This window comes from Mauremys mutica, chromosome 4 (genome assembly GCF_020497125.1).
Source record: "Mauremys mutica isolate MM-2020 ecotype Southern chromosome 4, ASM2049712v1, whole genome shotgun sequence".
NCBI lineage: Eukaryota > Metazoa > Chordata > Testudines > Geoemydidae > Mauremys > Mauremys mutica.
In genome coordinates this window covers 117,048,617-117,061,119 of record NC_059075.1, presented here as the reverse complement: position 1 = coordinate 117,061,119, position 12,503 = coordinate 117,048,617, and the positions used below count along the sequence as shown (strand labels likewise).

At 45.5% G+C, this 12,503-nt stretch overlaps 1 protein-coding gene across 1 annotated transcript in view; it reads left to right on the top strand.

The window, feature by feature from the left end:
- Nucleotides 1–12,503, top strand: part of LOC123368705 (NACHT, LRR and PYD domains-containing protein 12-like) — a 104,474-nt gene that overhangs the window by 29,894 nt on the left and 62,077 nt on the right. Inside the window, exons 3-4 of the mRNA XM_045013749.1 lie at nucleotides 7,004–7,042; nucleotides 7,825–9,547. Coding sequence (XP_044869684.1) covers nucleotides 7,004–7,042; nucleotides 7,825–9,547 — 1,762 coding nt within the window. The remainder of the gene's footprint in view (nucleotides 1–7,003; nucleotides 7,043–7,824; nucleotides 9,548–12,503) is intronic.

The following is a 12,503-nucleotide window of genomic DNA, read 5'->3' as shown; positions in this document are numbered from 1 at the left end:
GAACCCTGCATGAGGGGAGGGAGGAGAGAAGTGGCCCCAATGAACAATGCTCTTTAGAGGATTTTGGAAGCTCACAGCACAGTTCCTTTGTGAGAACCAAGTTAGAATATGCAGGGGCAACACTCTTGAACAATCCCCAGTTACTGTTCAATAACTTCTCTTATAAACATCTGAAAACGGGCTAAGGATGAAAAATCTATAGCATTCAGAAATAATAGTAATATCCAGAAATAGAAGTTAGCCACACAACATTCCAGGATGATGTGTTGTTAAGAGCACACTAATGGGCCTCATTTTAAACTGCTTTATATTTTGTGTAGTCATTAATCTCTGTGTAAAATGAGCACTCAGTGGATGTCCAATGCTACATGCAGTATAAGCTAAGTGGTGATTTCTGATTTACAGGGCCAGCTCCAGGTTTTTTGCTGCCCAAAGCAAAAAAAAAAAAAAAAGCCAGAGTGCAGCCCCTTGAAAAGTTCCGCCCCCAAAAGGGATGGAATGCAGCCCCTTGAAAGGTGCCGCCCCAAGCACAGGCTTGGAACGCTGGTGCCTAGAGCCGGCCCTGCTGATTTGGTAGCTTTTTGCAGCCCTTTTGCACTCACTGAGCTCAATCCTCAGCCGTGCGAGAGCAGCACCCGATGCAGCCGATGGTGGGAAGATGAAGGTGGTTTTACAATAGCCCATTCTGGCAGCAGAGCCGTAAGGATCCATTCAGGCAGCTGGCAAGACACACATTCTTTCCCCAGCCATGCCCCCAACACAGCTCCTACGCTGATCTCCACAAGGTGCAGTGGGTACTGCTGGTTACATAGGCCTTCCCTGTCCCTCTCCCCAAGGATTCCCCCACACAGTGGAAATCCCCAGGAGGCTGCTTACAATGGCTATATGGCCATTCTGTATCCTCAAAAAGGCACAAATAGGCCATATCAAGGCTGATGCTGTGGGGCACTTTGCACAGATAGAAATGGCTACACAAGGTGTAGGGCAGTGGAGAATCAGGCTCCCTGTTTTCAGGTGTTTATAAATTATATAAAATATTATTTGGGTATTAAATTCCTCTTGCCGTGTGACAGCCCAAAAATAAGTTTTAACCTCTTGAACTGCTTACCTGTGGAGAGAAAAAGGTCTATTTAAAAAAATATCTGTCCTGATTTATTAAATATAAAGAAGGCTTAAGTGTTTAAAGTGTTTTTTGTTTAACCCAAGGTTCTGATATACAGTTATGAGAAAAGATATCTTCAAAAATCTGCCCCTTTAATTATAGGTCTGAGAAAGTTTCCACGCCACTTATCTGGGCTCGCAGTGAGACCCCTGCCACAACCAGGGATGACTAAAAGCAGCAGTACTGACATTTTTATGGTGTTTTTTTTTAGAAGAAAAACATCACTTTGTTAACATTTTTTGTTTTATTCTTTGGCGGTTTGCTTCCAATCCTTTCAGATTGTTTTTTATATTAATACTCAGCTCTAATATAGGGCTTTTCATTAGCAGATCTCAGTGCTCACATATCATAAAGAAAGACAGCATGGCTTTGTACATAAGGCCAGGGTTGGTGGGACTTGAGTCTTCTGACTCATGTCAGGGAACCCTGGATTTGAGCATCTTCATTGCATTTTAACCCTAGATTAAGGATTTTCAGACCTATGCTTAAACCTAGGGTTCTAGACTACACACTGCAGTGTACAGAACTGAGTCAAAGTAACCCTATTCCAGAGTGCCTGGTGCCTGCCTCCATCCCATTGTCAATACTCTAGTCCTACAAATACATTGCATAGTGGGAAAAATCATAGAATCATAGAATATCAGAGTTGGAAGGGACCTCAGGAGATCATCTAGTCCAACCTGCTGCTCAAAGCAGGACCAATTCCCAACTAAATCATCCCAGCCAGGGTTTTGTCAAGCCTGACTTTAAAAACCTGTAAGGAAGGAGATTCCACCACCTCCCTAGGTAACCCATTCCAGTGCTTCACCACCCTACTAGTGAAAAAGTTTTTCCTAATATCCAACCTAAACCTCCCCCACTGCAAATTGAGACCATTACTCCTTGTTCTGTCATCAGGTACCACTGAGAACAGTCTAGATCCATCCTCTTTGGAACCCCCTTTCAGATAGTTGAAAGCAGCTATCAAATCCCCCCTCATTCTTCTCTTCTGCAGACTAAACAATCCCAGTTCCCTCAGCATCTCCTCGTAGGTCATGTGCTCCAGCCCCCTAATCATTTTTGTTCCCCTCCGCTGGACTCTTTCCAATTTTTCCACATCTTTTTTGTAGTCTGGGGCCCAAAACTGGACACAGTACTCCAAATGAGGCCTCACCAATGTCGAATAGAGGGGAATGATCATGTCCCTCAATCTGCTGGCAATACCCCTACTTATACAGCCCAAAATGCCATTAGCCTTCTTGGCAACAAGGGCACACTGTTGACTCATATCCAGCTTCTCATCCACTGTAACCCCTAGGTCCTTTTCTGCAGAACTGCTTCCTAGCCATTCGGTCCCTAGTCTGTAACAGTGAATGGGCATATCCATCCTAAGTGCAGGATTCTGCACTTGTCCTTATTGAACCTCATCAGGTTTCTTTTGGCCCGGTCCTCTAATTTGTCTAGGTTCCTCTGTATTCTATCCCTACCCTCCAGCGTATCTACCACTCCTCCCAGTTTAGTGTCATCTGCAAACTTGCTGAGAGTACAGTCCACCCCATCCTCCAGATCATTAATGAAGATATTGAACAAAACCGGCCCTAGGACTGACCCTTGGGGAACTGCGCTTGAAACCGGCTGCCAACTAGACATGGAGCCATTGATCACTACCGTTGAATCCGACAATCTAGCCAGCTTTCTATCCACCTTATAGTCCATTCATCCAGCCCATACTTTAATTGCCGGCAAGAATACTATGGGAGACCATATCAAAAGCTTTGCTAAAGTCAAGGAATAACATATCCACTGCTTTCCCCTTGCCCACAGACCCAGTTATCTCCTCATAGAAGGCAATTAGGTTTGTCAGGCATGACTTGCCCTTGATGTATCCATGCTGACTGTTCCTGATCACTTTCCTCTCCTTTAAGTGCTTCAGAATTGATTCCTCAAGCACTTGCGCCATGATTTTTCCAGGGACTGAGGTGAGGCTGACTGGCCTGTAGTTCCCCGGATCCTCCTCCTTCCCTTTTTTAAAGATGGGCACTACATTAGCCTTTTTTCAGTCATCCGGGACCTCCCCCCGATCGCCATGAGTTTTCAAAGATAATGGCCAATGGCTCTGCAATCACATCGGCCAACTCCTTTAGCACCCTCGGATGCAGTGCATCCTGCCCCGTGGACTTGTGCTTGTCCAGTTTTTCTAAATAGTCCCAAGCCACTTCTTTCTCCACAGAGGGCTGGTCACCTTCTCCCCATACTGTGCTGCCCAGTGCAGCAGTCTGGGAGCTGTCCTTGTTTGTGAAGACAAAGGCAAAAAAATCATTGAGTACATTAGCTTTTTCCACATCCTCTGTCACTAGGTTGCCTCCCTCATTCACTAAGGGGCCCACACTTTCCTTGACTTTCTTCTTGTTGCTAACGTACCTGAAGAAACCCTTCTTGTTATTCTTAACATCTCTTACTAGCTGCAACTCCAAGTGTGATTTGGCCTTCCTGATTTCACTCCTGCATGCCTGAGCAATATTTTTATACTCCTCCCTGGTTATTTGTCCAATCTTCCACTTCTTCTAAGCTTCTTTTTTGCGTTTAAGATCAGCAAGGATTTCACTGTTAAGCCAAGCTGGTCGCCTGCCATATTTACTATTCTTACTTGGTTTTTTCCTGCACCCTCAATAAGGATTCTTTAAAATATAGCCAGTTCTCCTGGACTCCTTTCCCCCTCATGTTGTTCTCCCAGGGAATCCTGCCCATCAGTTCCCTGAGGGAGTAAAAGTCTGCTTTTCTGAAGTCCAGGGTCTGTATTCTGCTGCTCTCCTTTCCTCCTTGTGTCAGGATCCTGAACTTGACCATCTCATGGTCACTGCCTCCCAGGTTCCCATCCGCTTTTGCTTCCCCTACTAATTCTTCTAATGCCCACCCTGTTTCTTAACTGTGACGGTGCTGTTGATGGGATTCAGGTGCCCATAAGGAGCACACGAGTACATCAACTGCATAATTAGCTCCTCTGGTGGTTGTCTCAGTAGAATGACTGCAGTGTGTGAAGGCTTTATACTGAACTACCACCTAATCTGAGAGTTGGACTCTCCATCTCTAGGCTGTGTCACACAGGCAGGAAAATACCCATGTGCTCCTGTTCTGAGGATAATTAGGACTTCAGTCTCCAGGGCTGTCAAACTATTAAATTAAACTTTGCAATTCTTAATTTTTAAAATGGAGTGTTAAATGAAGCTGTTTTTTTTATTATTATTATTGTTATTTTATTTTTGTCTATTTTGAAGTTTGACATGTTGTGGAAAATCGACCACACGATTTATTTTGGATCAGATTAGCCTGAGGCATCTTTATTGATTACAAGCGGCAGTGCACAGGGGGGTAATACCTCTAAGTAGCTGACCCCCAATTCAGGGAACACACAAGCTTTTTAAAGCTTAAAACCACAGACAAATTACACATATTTTCGTATTAATTACCTTATTTGGAATACATTGCAAAATCAATACAGGCCAGAAGCAAAAAGCAAGCGTTTCTCCCACTAGGCTCTTCCTGTTACTCACTGTCTGTTCTTTTGTGGTCAGCGACCTTTCTAACACAACTGTTGTGGTTATATATTTCATAAACCTGGTTATTGCAAATTATGCTACTTGGGGACTTTTTCATTCTGCTCCCTCAAGCCCTTTATACACACAAAGCCACTGTTCTGCTTTGGGGACTTTCCAAACAAAAACAGGCTCGCTCAACTCTTTAGGCCTGTAAGCTTGACCAGAGTGCTAAGGCCCTCCTAAATTTTCCTTCATAGACATAAAATGACAGTATCAGAGGAAAAACACACTCCCACCCTAGGCTGGCTGCAATGCTCCGTACCAGGCAGCAGTGTTTCCCCAAGGGTTGGGGGTGCAGTGTGCTCCAGCACCTCCCAAGGATCCCTTATCCCTTCCCTGACTGCACCCCAGAGGCAGAGATAAAGGATCCCTGGAGTCTCTGGGGATGTTTTGGAGCTGGCTCCCACTCTTTGCCCTCACAGTGCACGCTGCCCAGGCATCTCTGCACACGCAGCCCCAGGGAGGGCAGTAGGGGCCTGGGAGCAAGGGACAGAAACCAGAGTGGGGCCAAGTGGCTGCCCTGCAGGGAGGGTAACCAGCAGAGTTCCTGGCTCAACACAGCCAGAGGAGGGATGACTATGAACAACCTGGCAGCTGGGAGCTGTCTCCCACCTCTCAGCTTTGCTCCCTGCTCCGGGAAAGCTCTGCACAAAAGCAAGGAGCTGGAGCCAAAGGCACCACCATAGACCACCATAGGAGTGTGACGGGGTAGACTAGGCCCAGAGACCCCCTGCTGGAGGCCTCGGTGTCCTGCCACTCTTGTCCCAGGAAAGGAGTAGTCGAGGAATCCTCCAAGCAGGTTAGAGTGGCTGCAGGGGAAGCAGCCAATCAGGGCCCAGGAAGACATATAAAAAGGAGCTGCAAAGCTAGCTACAGGCAATTCCTTCCTGGAGCCAGAGAAGTTCCGATGGTTTTCCTGGGAAAGTGACCTTGGGAACTGAAAGCAGCTTAGTTAAAGGGACAGAGCAGCATGTGGGTGCTATTCTTAGGGTTCCTGGGCTGGGACTTGGAGTAGTGGGTGGGGCTAGGTCCCCCCCATAGGCCACTGGGAAAGTGGTCTACAATTGTACAGCAATAACTCCTCAGAAGCTGATATGATCCAGAAGGGCCCTGAGAGGATGTATCTGTTGCTGCCAGAAAGGAAGCCCTGGGGCTACAGCCTGATACCAGGGCAGGAGCTATTTAAATACTGAAGATGCACCTTACCAGAAAGGGCATTTATGAGAGGTGAGTTACAAGGTGCTGTTACAAGGAGGCTGCGGGGAAGGTTTGTGGCTGGTTCCCACTTGCCACCCTGACAGTGAAGGCAGTCTGGGCACTCCTGCATACCGAGCCCCTGGGGCCCAAGAGCAAGGGCCAAAGAGCACACCGGGAACAAGCAGGTGCCATGCAGCAAGGAGGAGCTGGAGCTGCCACCACTGAAGGAGGCTGTCGGGGAATTTTGGGGGTTGATTCCCACTCACTCCCCTGACTGTGCCTGCAGCCCAGACACCCCTGCCCATGCAGTGCCAGAGGCGCTGGGGCAAGGGCCAGAGAGCGGAATAGGGAACAAGAAGGAGGGACGGGGAGCAGCAGGGATCCCGGCTCAGCATGGCCAGGAGAGGGATGACTCCCAACATCCCAGGGGATGGGAGCTGCCTCCTGCCTGGCAGCTTTGCTCCTAGGTTCAGGGAAACTCTGTGTAGCAGCGAGGAGGAGCCAGAGCAGGAGCTGCTGCCACTGCGGAGGAGCAGGAACAGGGAATGTGTTCGACCAGGCAGGAATGGTGTTCCCAGCTGCTGGGCTGGCTGCCTGCAGCGCTGCTCCTCTGCCACCAGGATCCTCTGCCACCAAGTCAAGCCAGGGCTACATGCACACAGGAAAGCAATAGGACTTAGATCCTAGATTCCAGCTTAACATGGGCTCAGACCCCCCAACCCTGTAAGGTTCTGGGACCCTAGATCTGAGCTCTAGGTTAGCACAATTGGTGTGTGGACACAAGAGGGGGTAGACTTGAGCCCAGGCTTGTCTTGTTGTGTAGACATACTGTAAGTGGCTACTCCAGTGGGTTTTTTTTTTTAAAGAGTATTGCTTCTGATGGCCATTTTGAACAGGTAACTGAACTAGTGTCTCCAAAGAAATTCTCTCTGCCTGCTTCAGTCGTGGGTTTTCTAGGGAGCTCATTACTGCAGAGAACCCTGAATGAATGACTTGTACCAATGTCCTGAACTGTGTGACACACTGTGATTGTTGTTACACTGACATTCATGTGAAATTTCTTTTTCAGCTTTGGGCCCCCTGCAAACATCTGAAAGATCAGCAAATGGTATGTGACAGTCCAATAAAGAATTGCATTGCGTAATTACCAGTGATTATTAGCTTTAGGCTAGATCAGCCAGACATTTGGTTTACAAGTAGAAATAATAAGTAACACCTCAGAGTGTAGTCTCATCAAATCACACAGGTGCTGGATGGGAGAGGAGGAAATGAATGGGGAGATCTCAAGGAAAGAATCAGGTGTTGCAGAACATGGTGCTGGCGAGTAGGTGGAGCTCTTGTCTCAGAGGCAGAAATGAACCAGTGCAGCAGCATGATGTTGGAAGACACTATCTTGCGAGGGATGCCATATTTTAAATTAGCCGAAATAACTGGAGGTCAACATTTGTGGTCACTGAAGGTGCTATGACACTTTTTTAAACCTCTGGACAAATTTTAGGTTATACTTTAGTTGTATTCTTTGCACCTAAATTCCCATTCTTTTTTCAGTTATACCTGTCATTGTCCATCACTTCATGCCCTACTTTGTTACAGAGTGTCATTGTGCACTGTTAGACACCTGACAGGTTTCACCATAGAGGTGGCTGCATTTCACTAACTGATGAAGTGATTCTAATATGTATGTACAGAAGGTCTGAGCCTACACATTTCTCTCACATCATTGATTTCAATGGGACCACTGATGTGAGTAAGGACTGGGCCCATAGTTAATTTATGTGGGGATACTTTATGATGAAAGGTGCCATATAAACTTACAGTACCAATATTGCTGTTTAAATAGCTTTATTGTAACATTACAATAATATCTAATGCCTCATCTCACTAACTCAGCTTACAGGGTGAAGTATAGAGAACATATAAAAAACAAATACAGCGCAATAAAAGACATGAATGCTCGTCTTGGTGAGAATGTGAAGCTAAACAGCAGATACACAAAGCTGATCATTGTAAAAGAACATCGTCACAAAACGCAGAGGGAACATGAAATAATGGCCTTGGGACGGAGACATGCAGAAATCATGACTGAGCACGCTACTCCTATCACCATAGGTGATTTTTTTGAATCTGATGTAAAGGGACAGTCACCACAAATTGTCGTGCTGCAGGGAGCTGCAGGGATTGGAAAAACCCTGACAGCAAAAAAAATCATGTTGGACTGGGCAAATGAAGAACTGTATCAGAGCAGGTTTGATTATGTTTTCTACATAAATTGTAGAGAAATTAACTTTGTGAGAGAGCAGGGAAGTGTTGAAGATTTGATTTTAAAGAATTGTCCTGATCAAAATGCACCAACTAAAGAGATTCTGATGACTCCAGAAAAACTCCTGTTCATAATTGATGGTTTTGATGAACTGAGATTTTCCTTTAATCAACCAACAAGTAATCTGTGCGCTGATCCCTGTGAGAAGCAGCCAGTGGAAATCATACTGAGCAGTTTATTTAGGAAAGAAGTGCATCTCAAATCTCACTTAATAATTACTACAAGACCAATTGCCCTGCAGAAACTCGGGCAATGTTTGAAAGATGAATGTTATGCTGAGATCTTGGGATTTTCTCAAAATGAGAGAAAAGAATATTTCTACAAGTTCTTCGGGAATGAAGAACAAGCAAGAAAAGCCTTTGACTTTGTAAAAGACAATGAAATGCTCTTCACCATGTGCTTTGTTCCTCTTGTGTGTTGGATCATCTGCACAGTTCTGAAACAGCAGATGGAAGCAGGTGAAGATCTTGCACGAACTTCCACTACAATCACTGGAGTGTACATGAACTATCTCTTCAGCTTATTAAAGGGTCACAGCAGCAATTCAGAGAAACAGATACAAGGTAACTTAAATGGACTTTGCTCCTTGGCTGCAGATGGAATCTGGAGGAAGAATATACTGTTTGAGGAAGAAGATGTCAAGAAACATGGCTTAGATAAACCTGATTCCCTCTTTCTGAATGAGAACATGTTTCAAAAAGGTATTGACTGTGAGTGTGTTTACAGCTTCATTCACTTGAGTTTTCAAGAGTTTTTTGCAGCTTTGTTTTATGTGTTGGAGAAAGAAGAAACAGTGGAACATGCAGAAACTGCTATACAACCTGTGGAAAAATTGTTTGAAAAGTGTGAAAAATCTAGGAATAATTTAATGTTAACAGTACGATTCCTATTTGGCCTCTTAAATAAAAAGAGAATGGAGGAGATAGAGAAAAATCTTAGCTGCAAAATTTCACCCAAAATTAAAAATAATTTACTAACATGGGTTAAAGAACAACTCTTTTCGTCATTGTTAAACTATGATAAGTTGTCCTCTGATGAGGAAATAACAATTTCCTATTTTGAGTATTTTCACTGTTTGTATGAAATTCAAGAAACCGAATTTGTGCAGAGTGCAATGAATCATTTCACTGAGCTAAAATTAATTAATCATACCTTTACCAAAATGGATCAAATTGTTCTTCAATTCTGTATAAAGAATTGTTGTAAACTTGAGTCACTTTGGCTAGAGAACTGTGTGTTTCTAATGGAAGACCTGAAAGAAGATTTCCCAGGAGCATGCAAGTGCCCATATTGGTGAGTGTTATCTGAGCTCTAAAAGTATCTACATAATTTTTTAAACATTTGTTTTAAACATTGATTCCACCCCACCCCCCCGCCCGCCGCCGCTTGGTTTTCATAGTTCACAAATGGCCAAATGATTCACCGTAAAAGTGACTCAATTTAGTGACAGACATTTAGGACTAGGAAGGACCAGGCCCCATCCACCCCCAAACCTTAAAAGCATGGAAATAAGAAGTTAAGGGGAAAGACTTGTGCACTCCTTTCTATCTTCATGTTGCCTAAACATTGTAATGCTGCAGTGCTCCATTTTGCTTTTACCTCCATCTTCAATAGCTACTAAAAGCAATATGTACCCCAACTTCATCACACTTACACTCCAGTGCAAAACCCTATGGAGTGCTAGAGTGTGGAGCTGGAAGGAATGAGATATGAAAAGGTTGTGGTTGGCTGAGATCTTTTTAGAGATGGAGTGGGTTTTCCGGCGACACCAAGAGAACAGGAGGTAAGGGTGGGAAAGCAGAGGGGTGGGCATGAGGTTAGGAAGGATGGCAGCAAAGGGGTCAAGGTGATGTGTGTGTGGGGGGGGGTGAGAGATGGAGGCAGAGAGGGTGAGGATCGAGGGAGGGCCCAGATTAGGGCAAATATCATCAGAGGTCAGGAGGCAGCTATGGATATGGGACCTATATTTATTTGGACTGGTGGAGGAGAGAGGAGATTGGGATGGAGTAGGTAGTGCAGGTGGGAACTGTAGAGCGGTGAGGGGAAAACAAGGGGAAATGAGGCCAGTGGAGGGAAAGGAAGGGGAGGAGGGCAGCTACTGTGATGCAGAAATGGGGGTGTGATGAGAACCATGGGTGACTGACAAGATTATAAACAGCAGCAACAACAATTTAGGTACAGAGCTCTAACATGTCTCTACAGAGCTTGTGCAAATGGAGTTTATTCAAAGACTTATAACTTGGCCATATTTGAGTGGATTTTAATGGGAAAAGCAAAAGTCACAGCCCTGACACAAAGACAACCCCGGACCCTTGCCAAATTTCAAGTCTCTGCTTCAAAACATGGGGGAGCTAGAACTTCTGAGGGGAAAGGTTGCAAGGTTATTTCTTTTTTAACATGGGTAGAACAACCTAATTTTCAGAAATGAACCATTTTAGCAGAAACTGTCACAATAGCTGAACCATTTTAGCAGAAACTGTCACAATATTTAGCCCGATGGAAAATTTTCCAGGCATGGAAAATTTTAGCCCAAATGGTTAAAACTTGGCAAAGTTATAAACATGTCCGACAATCTTAGCAACACCTCCTACAGTGGCTGGTCTACACGAGGGCCTGTGTAAGGACCAGGGTGTGAGCGGTCAGGCCTAGTGATTGGAGTTAGGAGCCAGGTCTCAGAGCTGGAGTCAGGGGACAAACCAAGTCTCAAAGTCAGAGCCAGAATAAAGGATAGGGTGGAGCAGCAGGGACTTGGAGTGAGTCAGGAAAGCAGGAGCAGGGAGTGGAGGAGGTTCTGGGATAAAGCAGGCAGGAGCCAGGAACAGGCTGGGAGGCAGGAAAAGGAAGGAGAACAGAGGTCAAGTGTGTGGGCGTGGTCCAAAGAGGCAGCCAGCCAGGGAACCACCCTGGTTGCTCAGACAACTTGCTGTGCCTCCTGGCTTAAGTGGTGTATCTGAGCCAATCGGTGGGACCTGATGTCTCCCTCAATTAAAAGGTTCATGGGCAGAATCCTTAGTGAGCTAGAGCTTCTCTAGCTCCCTTCATTGAATCTGGTGATCTGCTGGGTGGAGGCCATGGTCTGAACACTGCTTGGGAACCACAGGCTAGTGTTTAGGAACCATGGTCCCTCTTATCACCCTCTCCCCTATTGTGCCACACCCTAGGCAGTAGTGGTCTGGGATTTCCAGGGTGTTTTTTGTGGAAGGTGTTTACTAGGTTAGTGGTGTGAACATCCTGCATCAGTTCCCAGAAGTATATGGAAAACCAGGTGTATTCAGAGGGAACTGGTTAAGCTGTATTGAAAGATGACTGGGTTTATTTGCCAGGGAACTTGTTGGGGCCAAGGAACTGGTAGTCCAATTACAAGAAGGCCTGTTCATGTATGGGTATTTTGTCGAGAGCCGTAACCTCTGGCCTACTGAATGAAGGGGCTCTTCCAGTCATTGATGGTCAGCATAATGTTTTTAGTTGTTCTTGGCATTCTTCAGGGGATCTTCAGGTCATCTTCAGGGATCTTCAGGGTTTGGCATAGCTGTTGTATCCACTGCAGGGCTGCTGAGTTGTGGGAAGCTGTGGATAGCTTAGGTGGAACCCATAGTCCAAGAAGAAAGGGCCTTTTTCCCATAGAAGTATGTTCTGCATAATTGTACATGAACTCTGCCTGAGTTAGCAGCAAGAGCCAGTCGTTCTGGTGGAATTTTATGTAGCATTGAAGATACTGTTCCAGAATCTAACTAGTTCTTTCCATTTGATCTTGTGTCTGGGAGTGGTAGGTGACAGAGAGACAAAAGCAGATGCCCAAAATCCAGAAAGCTTTCCGCTAGAAGCGAGAGAGAAGTTACACATGTGGTCATGGATGATGTGTTCCAGGAGGACATGGAGGTGGATGATTTGATCCACCCAGATTTAGGCAGTTTCCTGGGAGGAGGTTCGGTCAGTGCAGGTGATGAAGAGTGCCACCTTTGTGAGGTGGTCCACTACTTTCAGAATGGTCATGAACCAATTGAACTCAGGTAATTCTATTACAAAATCCAGGACAATTGGTTGGATGGAGTCTCGAGGGATTGCAGGAGTCTGAAGGGTTTATTGTGCAGTACCATGGAGTAGCCCATGAGGGTGAGCAGGTCTTGTCGAGAAGCCATGCCCAGAAAGTTACGAGGTTTGAGGATGCAGGAGGTTTTAGGATTCACGTCCTTCTGGTCAGCATAATATTATCCCTTCTGGGACGGAGCATTGGCCATGCTATTTTTGG